At 45.3% G+C, this 10940-nt stretch overlaps 1 protein-coding gene across 2 annotated transcripts in view; it reads right to left on the bottom strand.

Moving 5' to 3' along the window:
- Positions 1 to 1208: 1208 nt before the first annotated feature.
- HTR7 (5-hydroxytryptamine receptor 7) overlaps positions 1209 to 10940 on the bottom strand; it is an 80396-nt gene continuing 70664 nt past the window's right edge. For both annotated transcript variants that reach the window (XM_006755102.2, XM_006755101.2), the window contains exon 3: positions 1209 to 2747. Coding sequence is in view for 1 of the 2 variants with exons in the window: in XM_006755101.2 (XP_006755164.1) it covers positions 2705 to 2747 (43 nt within the window). In the remaining variant the exon portion in view is untranslated. The remainder of the gene's footprint in view (positions 2748 to 10940) is intronic.

Below are 10940 nucleotides of genomic sequence, written 5' to 3'. Positions count from 1 at the left end.
AATGCTGACGGGAAAGTCTCCACCATCTACAGATGGCAATTCAGACAATTATTATATTAGCATAAACGATTTGAAAAGCTGCCTGAATTTTCTATTCTTATTGTTGATCTCATGCCTGCAAACAATGACGCTAATAAAATTGCATGAAAATACAATCATCAAAACCATATACAAGCATCTCAAGCACATGACACCACGGTAAATGCTTTAAGGATTACGAGAGTTTCAGGAAACCTAGGAACTCTGTGAGTGCTTCCTGTTGAATATTTACAAAATAAAACTAGAGAGTAAGGCGACCGTCATGAAGTTCTCTCTTACAGGTCCTCTACTTCCCAAGCGTGGTTTCCCAATACTCAGTCTTTCCGGAAGATGACAGCTGACGCCCGAGAGTGAGACAGACATTAGTCATAACAGTCATGCTTGCTGAACAGTCATAACATACATGTAACATGTTTATTTCAGTGATTCTTCCCAATGCTTAGTGAAAACGAAAGCAGTGCCTTTGGCAAAACCTAGGCCATGGGTGAAACAGTATAAACTGTTTGACCTTTTTCTCATTCTCTGTTTCTACCTTTCATTTGGCTGCCACCCACAGAAAGCAGAGTGGACAGTGCCGCCCCTGTCACCAGAATGAAGCAGGGAGTTCAATCATCAGGTGTTCAAGTCAGGCGGGATAAAGAGCCCTGCTTGATAACTAATTAAACACATGAAGCAAACACACTTGAAAACCTAAATCAATCCAATTAACCAGAATGCTGTCTCATGGACAGGAAAAACATGTCACTCTCTGCAACCTGCTATGGAACTTACTATGCAACATGTGACAACCTGAGAAATGCCTGCCTCCTATCTGCTTCACGCATCTCTGTGCCCTCCCTGTCCACGGTGCTGAAGGTAGCAAAAGCCCAATAAATGTTCATTAATCAAATCTAGAAATGAACAATCACTTAAAAAAAACACACACACAACTTACCAAATGGATGAATCCTCACAGTGAAATGCAATTAACCACAGAACTGCCTTAATTACCTGAGAGGATTTAGCAAATATAGGAAGCTTGCCCTTCTGCTGTTTGACACAGAGCAACATTTATGACATCAGACCTTCAATTAAAAATCATTACTTAAGTGGCTTTATTACAGCTACAAATAAACTTTATTTGATGTAACGTAATAAAACATTGTCAAATTTAACATTTACCTGACCGGAATTAATCATTTAAATTATGAATATAAGTATATACAGTCACTTGAGCAAATGTGCGGCTCAGGAATTTGTACAGCTTGGTCTGAAAGGACAGGCCCCACCTCCCCTTTCAGGAAAGGCAGGCCCTTCCCTGTGTCTGGCAAGAAGCAATGTCAATGAGAGTTGGAAGAAATCCATAATCCACGCTGGAATTCCACATTATTCTGGGAGGAAACAGCTACATTTATGGTAGGAAAATAATATTCTCTTGCAGTTCTCTTTTTACCAAATGAAGGTCTATATTTATTTCTTCTCCTTCGAGGGACTCTTCTGATCTACTGTCTTCCTATCTCCTTCGCGCCTAATGTTACAGTTCCATTACAAAAACATACTCCCCACAAAGGGACCTTTTCTGTTCTGCTGTCTGCCCATAGTGCTTACCACTGTAGGGGGGGAAACAGAATCGGCCAGGCACACATTCGATTTAAGATACAGAGAACACAAAACAAATCGGAGCCTTTACCAATAGTGAGTGTCCCAGGTGACCCCTGACTCACACAATCCAGTTTTAACACAAGGCAGCTCAACGAGAATTAACATATTGATGCTCCATTTCCAGATGCATCACAACCTTTCACGGAAACCCCATCACTCCCTCACTTCCGCCCAAAAAGCACAGCTATGGGCCAGCCTTGGGCCCATGGCACCAGCGTGTAATGAGAGTCCAAAGTTCAGGTTCCGTGCCAACACCCATGTTAACATCCAGTGCGGACAGGTAACAAGTCCTCATGGAAGGAGTCCCCTCGCCTCTCAGGACCCCTCGGAGGGAGTGTGAGCACAAGAAAAAGCTTTATTCGGGTTTTCTGACGCTCTCCGTCCTGAGATCTGTTCCTGAGTTAGACCGTAACAGTAAGCCAGTTAACAAAGAAAGTGCGCCGTGGGCAAGTCACAGGGGCCCTGCGGAAAAGCCAAACGGTTTGACAGAAGCTTAAAACAGACACTGCTCTGGGAAATCATTTGTATGAGCTGATGACGGGATTCTGTTTTCTAACACGGGACATGCAACATAGTCAACACTATGCTTACTGCAGTGAGCTTGGAAAAACACCCATCTGTCCTACAACAAAATTAACTCTCTCTCTCTCGTGAACGGATTCCTGAATATCCACCGCAATGCCCAGGCTCGGACTTGCATGGACTTGGACATTCGTAAAGCACCAGAAACTGTTTCCTTTCTGGAGCTCAGCTCAGTTCGGGAGGTTGCTGCTGAGCTGGTCTGCCTGTCTTAAACTGAGAACTGCTTTCATTTGCACACAGTAGCACTGATCCACAGGCAACAAACAAGGAGAGGTCACCAGCGCCCTCATGATACGCGTGTACACCAGAACGCCCTGCTCGCCACGTTTGAACCAGCCCAAGGAAACCCGGAAGCAGCGTTTCAAAGTCTCAGCACATGATTTCGTTCTGTTTCCACCTCTGTCTTGCCGTGTTTTGTTCGTCTCCATGATTTTGCTTTTGATCATGAATCATGGCTTTTTTTTCTACAGCAGTCAGACTTTTGTCTGCAAGGGAAGAGAGAGAGAGAGAAGACAAGAAAATGACTTAGCAGAACCATAAATGTTTTCCTTTTGCGGTGGGTGGATTTAATTTTTACAGCATTCAGTAATTGGAAGCATTTGTGGCTTCTAAGGGGTGATGAGCGTCTCTAAAGGGAAAACGTGCTGCAGCTCTTTTAATAAATTTCGTAACTATTCTAAGTTGCCAGGGCCTTAATATAGTTGCAAATCAGCCCCAGATAACCCATTTAGAAATTCACTTTTATAATAAAGCCATAGCCCAAAATGGCTCTACTCGCAAAAATCCTTGCAAAATATGACTGCACTTGCCCATCTTGAAAGAAATGATGACTACTAATGAGAATTACTCACTATAGCAGGGTGCGGTACAGTAAGCCATGCGTGCAGGGACCAGGGAACCCTACCTCGCCTCCCCCATTGCCTTCCCCCCAGATTCACAGAAGTGGCGTGAGTCATGGCCAAGGAAAAGTCTCCTTGGTGTGGTGCCACCTTCCCTCCACACCCGCCTCCGTCTGCACCTTCGCGGGACTCACTTTACCAAGCTATATCCGTGTACTTGAGAGCCAGGTCTAGGAGGTCCCGGGGCCGGGAGTGTGCTCCCAGCCTCTGCCCCCCCATCCCACTGAAAGTCCCCCCTCACTTGGCTACCAGGACTCCAAATGGGTTTTCCCAGGGACAGGATCAGTTTCTCCACAAGACACCGTCCCTCACTTTGCCCCTCACTTCACACAACGGCACCTGAGGAGAAGACTGAGGCCACACTTCAGCTCAGACCCTAGCTCCGGGCTTCTGAGTACCTTGGAGCAGGCAGTGGGCACAGGCCGTGTCCCTGCTGGTCCTCCCAGGTACTCCCAGCCCAGCCGAGGCACTGCCTCCTCTCAGGAGGGGAGACTGCACTTCCTCTGCAGCTCTCAGCAGCTCAGGACTGCCCCTCCAGGCCCCGAGCCACAGGACCACCTCGGAATCTGTCCCTCCCACCCACCTGCTAGTCAACTTCCAAATGTCCACACATCCTTGGCCTCTTTCCTAGTCTCAACACCACCCTCCTGTGGGGGCCCTCCTGACAAAGACCTCCTTCTCCCACTGTGAACCCCTGTTTACACTACAGTCCTGGTCTCACTCCTACCAAAAGCCTTCACCTACCCTCCCATCCTGCCCACCTGGCCCTCCATGCTAACCCCAATCCACCCAGCTTCCAGGCACCACTGAAGACACGCCCCATCCACATCTGTGCACCTCAGTCCATACTCCCCCCTCTGCTTCCAACAGCCCCAACCCACCTCCACCCCTGCCCTTCCTTCTTGCTAAATAAAATCTTACTCTCTATTCAAAACCCACCTGGATGATCACCTCCTTCGTAATTCCCACCATGGGTATTTTCGTCTAAGATACACCCCCCCACCCCCCGCCCCCAAGGCTTATTTTTCTCCTGTACCCACAGCCTGATTTTACTTTGTGCTATGGGTATTTACTAGCTATTAAAAAGTTGTTTTAGAGAAAGCGAGAGGCCAATTGCCTACCTTTCCTACTTTAAAGAGTTTTGCTGAGTTAAAATGTAGGCAACTGCAAGGCGTGACGCAAACAAGCTATTATTACTACTAACTGAGGATTTCATAAAAATAAAGTGCTGAATTCCAGCTAGTTAATGGTGAGGAAAACACTACTATGGGGGGCGGGGGGAATACCCAGGAAATAGCAAACTTTTTGGTTTGTTTTGTCTTTAAAGCAACACCCCACAACAGTTATCCAGGGTGTCAGGGGCCTTGGTGCTTCTTCCCAGTTTCTGCTGGGCCCCACTTCACTTTCCATTTCTAATCACTGGCGGGATCGCCCTGAGCTCCAAAGCTCGAGCAGAGACCCTGGAGCAGCGCCGTGAACTCGCTGCAGAATCCCAGGGTCACTCCACTATGACCAGCCACTGCCACTGACCGGGATGAGAAGAGTCTCTTCGGAAAGAAAGACAATACATCACCAAGCAGAAGAAGGGAGACGGAAAGGAAGAGCTACTTCAAAACAATCTCGTGAAATTCTTTTCTATGGAAGGACTTTAGAAACTGCTTTTCAATATCACTCACAATAACAGTGTCAAAGAACGAAAGCCATCAAAAGGTGATATTTATAGTGATTCGAAAAAATCCATAAAGTCAACAAATTAAGGCGAGAGAAAAAATATCTCCTTATATCACATTTCGTTCTATAGTACCAGTATTTGAATACTTGTGAAAAGGGCACAAAGATGATAGAATAGCAAATTAAAGTTACCAGGGAAGTGTTCATGCCTTTTCCCTCTCTTCCCTCCCTGACCCAAGGAAGACTCGCAAATGCCTGCTGGACTCCTGAGCCTCTTCTTATGCGGACACAGAAAATGTGGAAGAATGGGTACATATTTGGAAGTAACAACACGTAGGTTAGTAGATTGTTTACACAGGAAAAGAAAACTATTATGTAGGAGGAAAGACAAAGCCAAGGAGGAGGAATTAGGGGGAAAAGCAAAAGAGACTTAGAACCCAATCAGCCAGAGAGGGAGGAAAGGCTGCAGACACCAGCAGAAGGAGCCCTGAGTCTCTAGGTTGGCCCAAGAAGTGTGAGCGCTAATGAGCTGGGTAGGGAAACAAGGGGCTCTAACAAGGTTTGCTGTGAGCTATGGGTTGAACACCACTTCATCCTTCCAGAGACTCAAGTAGAGTTAGTCACTAGTTGTTTGGGGTTATCTGCCCAGTGTTTACGTGAATCCAACAGTGCAGAGCATGGATTGGGTGGGGTATTCTGGTCACCAGGCTTTTAATCTACCACCACACCACATCCCACTCACTGAACCATGAGACTCTAGAGGCAAGAACTGTCACATATTCATCTTTCCATTCCCTGCCATGCCTGGCACCGGGCCTTGTACATGGTAGGCCCTCGGATATTTCTAGAGAAAACGAGCCATTGAAAAGACGCTTTACCGCCAGCCTCTACCTTCCGATTCATCTCATACGGTATCACTGAGTCAGTCTTCACTGCTTTGATGATTCCGGTCTCCTGTCTGCAGAGATCCCGTCAATGGATGAGTACTGTCCACACTAGGATTTCTCAACTTCAGCACTGCAGACATTTGGGGCTGAGAAAGGCTTTGTAGGGGGCCTGCCTGCGTATTACAGGATGGTTAGCAGCATCCTTGGCATCTTCCCACCAGATAGATATCAGTAGGTATTCCCCTTATCTAGGTATAACAACCAAAAATGTCTCCAGAAATTTTCAAATGTCCCCTGGGAGCAAAATTACCCCTGGTTGAGAACCACTTGTCTACAATAAAATCCAAAGTTCTTGGGCCTGGAATGGAAGACACTTCAGAATTTAATTTTATTAAATTTAATTTTATTCTAGCTTTCCACTGTGATCTCCAAATCTTTCCCCACACTAACACTTACCTCCAGCCAGACCGTCCTTTGCATAAGGTCCCGCACCGGTGCCTCTACACGAAACGTCCCCTTCACCTGGGAAGCCATTTCTACTCTCCTTGAGTTATAAATGCTTTGACCACCTTCGCAGACATACTCCAGCCCATAGCCTTCAGCAAGTCTTCCCTGAAAAGGGTTGGGTCAACTCTGAGTTATTATCCCCTCCTTTGAATCCTGTAGCTTTTCCTGTCTCCATCTTTCCTTTGTTCTTATTACAGAAACGTGTGCATGTGTTTATGTACAGTCTGTCCAATAGAAACATATGTACTAAGACAGGAAAGACAGCATGGATTTCCCATGTCCTCCTCAGTGCACGGCACAATTATAAACAAGAATTTAAAAAAGAGCATGCTACCATTCCTAGACGACTTGCTCCTGGGTCGGGGTTTCGTACGTAGCAGAGCAGGTCCCTCGCTGCGATCAATTGAAAGTCAGCGACACAAGGGTTTGTAATAAATAAATAAATAAACAAACAAATAAATAAAATAAAATGAAAAAGAGCATGCTCACATTGGGACAGATTAAAAAGCTGCCTGCTATGGAATTTTTAATATACTTCTTTAAAAAATGCTTTTCTTTATTTTAGATAAAGAAGAAGGAAGCGGAAGAGAGACACAGAAACATCGATAAGAGAGAAATCGACATTGTTTTGTCATCTGCAGAACAGAGATGAAGAAAACCAATCTCTTATACCGTTTTAAGGATTAAGTGATATAATTCACAGAGTCTCAGCATCGTGCCTGAGAGTGAGTCTTCCATAAATGTGGGAAACTGTTATTTTAAGCTGGAAAACCTATTGTGTGACATTTGAAAAATTAGCATTTTGTGGGCTGAGTTATGTGGGAATCATTAGCTAAAAATCATTGCTATTCCCAGGTTCTTTGGCTGTGTGGGAGGCACACAAACACAACGGTGTTTTCTAGTTTAGGACTGCCTTTGCTTTCTCCTCGTTTCTACACTGGCTCCTTAACTGGACCTTCTGCCACCAGCCCTTCGCTGCAGAGACTTTCCTCAAACACAGGTCCCTGCATGTTACTCCTGAGAACTGAAAGCAACAGGTTCTCCTGTTCCTGCACTAAACAGTCCTGGGGGGTGGGGGGGTGGGGGGAGCGGGCAAAATATCCAGCTACTTGTCCCAGAAAGGAGCGGCTTCCAGAAGATAAGGCTTCTGAGTAATCTATACAGCTTACTTAGCAAGACTAATAGTTTGCTCATTAATACTGGCTTCAAGGCCCTCACTTAGCTACACCCACCAATCCAAAGCTATTATGTCATAAACTCTGCCCAGTCCTCACCAGTTTCCCACCTTAACATCACCTAGCCCAGTGGGCGGCAAACTTATCAGTCAACACAGCCAAATATCAACAGTACAACGATTGAAATTTCTTTTGAGAGCCAAATTTTTTAAACTATATAGGTAGGTATATTGTTGTTAACTTAATTAGGGTACTCCTAAGGCTTAGGAAGAGCCACACTCAAGGGGCCAAAGAGCCACATGTGGCTCGCGAGCCGCAGTTTGCCGACCACGGAGTCCTAGCCCAAGCCCTAAGACTCCATTATACCCTTACTTTCTCCATCTGAGAAACTACAAAGACTCTGTTAAGAAAGTACCTTCCCAATTTAGCTTACTTTTATGAACAGGTTTTCCCAGTGGTCTTCTTAGAGAGCTGATGGCTACAATCCCCAGCTCAAAAATACTCAACAGCTCTTCACTGACTGTAGACTGAAATCATTTGACAAATAGTGTTGCATTAACAGCTAATAGCCTGTGCAATGGGGTGATTCATACCATATCTACCAGTTAGGGGATATGTGGCCTTTGGTAAGTTACATTGTGTCCCTGAGCCTCAGTTATTCTTCTGAAAACTGGGGATGCTAGAAGAACCTACTTTACAGGTAGAATGGTGGATAGCATGTGACAGGTGTTCAATCATTGTTAGCCATCATTACTTTTATTGATTATGTATTATGTATCAGGTACTATACTAGATCTGACTATGACATAGCTCCTTCCCCGAAGGAATTTAGAATCTGGTGAGCAGACACTAGTGGTCAATTCAATAAGAATCTTAGAGTCCTGGAGACATCCCTGGGGATATAGGTTGGTCATATTCTAGAACTCAAAATTGTATTCTTTAAAAAAATGTGTTTAACTTTTTTATTGTGAACAATTTCACATGTACAAAGGGAATAGATGGGAAAGTAAATACCTGTGAAGCTACACCCAGGTTCAAGAAATTAGCATGTTTTAGGCTTATAATTTTGAGTGCCCAGGACAAGAAATAATGATGTCTGGTTTCCCTCATCTCGTCTAGGGGATTTTCTGTCTGCTGCATTCTAGTGAAGAAAGATAACAGGATGATGTCCTAGATAGAAGTTTTCAGTCGTCTGGGGAAGCATCCCAGGTTTGGAGTCTCTGGTTCCTATTGTAAACCAGGAGGGCACCTTGAGCAGGGCTGCTCCCCTGAGATAGCCACCTTCATTACACACTAAAGAGTCTAATACATGAAAAGTAGATAGAAGTAAGATTCAGGCGATGTGGGTTACACCTAGTGGTGCTTCAGACTCATTGTGAGACATCAGTCACCTGTTCTGTCACATGAAGAGCATGGACAAGATGACTGGGACGGTCCTTCTTAGCTCCAGTGGCCCACAGTTCTCTGGTCTATTCCTTCTTGCCAAGGTTAGTGAGGAGCAACACGTCCTCCTCTCGCAGGATCTCCGTCACCAACACCTTCCATCTCCTCATTCCAGTGTCTTTCCCTTCAGCTCTCAAACATGAAGATGTCTCCTCTACCTCTACTTGAAAGCAAAATCTTCATTTGACCTGCTGACAACTCTAATTACAATAGTGTCTCTTACCTTCTTTACAGTGACCAATTCATTAACATGCGGGTTACATGGGAAAGGTCCATTTGCTTAGCACCACTGGCCCTTTGCAATCCTTTTCAGATCCCAACTCCCTATGCAATTGCTTCCTGCAAAGTCACTAATGCCCCCCCCCTAGACCAGCGGTTGCCAACGGGTGGTCTATGAGGTCCGAAAGGTTGGTGACCGCTGCTCTAGACAAACTCAACCACCCTCTATCAGTTCTCAATTCTTATGACCGGCCACACTTCCTAAAAACTAGCTTTTAGCCTGTGTGAACCTGCTTCCTTTATTCATCAGTAAAGGATGAGGTCATCAAAAAAATTGTACTGGATGTAAGAGTAAGAGCAATGAAAATGATAATGTTATAATTTCTGAAGATGTAAGGACATGAGTTGGATGGTATTAATGGAGACAGGAAGAGAAACAGCAGTTCATCAGCAAATCAGTCTCATCTTCCAAACCAACTAAGTACCGATCTTCGACCTTCAGAAGTCTGTTGGTAGAGGACTGGAATTTATAGAATTCTGAATTCGAATCTGATCTGCTTAGCTTAGAAAATAAGCTAGCTACTGATTCAGGAAGCTTTCTGAGATACACTTCAAGAAGCCTCAGCATGGATGGATCTGGAGAATATTATGCTAAGTGAAATAAGCCAAACTGAGAAAGACAGATACCACATGACCTCACTTATTTGTGGAATCTAATGAACAAAATGAATTGACCAACAAAATAAGACCCGGAGCATGGAGGCATGGAACAGACTGACATACCTCGATGTGGGGTTGAGGAGACGAGAAGAGATAAACCGAAGGACTTATACACTTACATGCTTAGCCCATGGACACGGGCAATAGGGTAGTAAAGATCTGGGTGGGGTAAATAGGGGTGGGGGTGGGGGGAAAATGGTAGATATCTGTAATACTATCAAATATCCTATGTAATAAAGAGGTAATATGCACATTGACCCTCACACCATCACACCATCACAAGATGGCTGTGCCCACAGCAGAGGCGGGGTTCCCGTAACAAGCCGTAATGAGCAATCAGCAGGGACCTGTGGCTGCGTGGCACTGGGCTGGGGAGAGGGCCCTGAGGCTGCACCCCCCACCAAGTGGGGCTTGATGGGAGACCTCAGGCTTCGCCCCACTACCTGGCACCTGGCCAGGGGACCTGAGGCTGTGCGCCAAGCCCAGCAGGGCTTGACAGGGGACGTGAAGCTGCGCCCCCTGCCCATTGGGGCTTGATGCGGGTGGGGCCAGCTAGGTCTGGACCTTGCCCAATGCGGGTAGGGTTGGCCAGGTCTGGGTCTCGTACGATTTCGAGGTGCACATGGGTGGGCAGGGACTTGATTCTGGGTCCCGCGGCATACCCCAGACTCTGACAGGAGGAAGATTTTCATATACATTTTACTAATTTTCTTTCATCTCTGACACTTCTATTATAGAGAAAGGGCAAATAGCAATATTAAAATATTTCCTCTAATTAATTTCCTTTTAATGTGCACAGATTTCGTACACCAGGCCACTAGTTTTTATATTAAGGTACACCCATTTAACCACTCCCAGATCAAGACCTGAAATACTTTCAGCTATCTAGAAGGCCCCCTCAGTCAGTAATACACATGACCTCTAATCCCCCTCCCCTCCCCCATCCTCACTGATAGTCTTGTGAAGGCTCTCAGGTGATTGTAACGTATAGGTAGGTTTGAGAATCACTGACTCAGATCCTAGAGCAGCCATGGGCAAACTACGGCCCGCAGGCCGGATCCGGTCCGTTTGAAATGAAAAAAACTAAAAAAAAAAAAAAGACCGTACCCTTTTATGTAATGATGTTTACTTTGAATTTATATTAGTTCACACAAACA

The sequence above is a fragment of the Myotis davidii genome, unplaced genomic scaffold (genome assembly GCF_000327345.1).
Source record: "Myotis davidii unplaced genomic scaffold, ASM32734v1 scaffold271, whole genome shotgun sequence".
In the NCBI taxonomy this organism is placed as follows: domain Eukaryota; kingdom Metazoa; phylum Chordata; class Mammalia; order Chiroptera; family Vespertilionidae; genus Myotis; species Myotis davidii.
The sequence above is the reverse complement of the archived record's forward strand: the minus strand, read 5'-3'. Positions and strand labels throughout refer to the sequence as shown.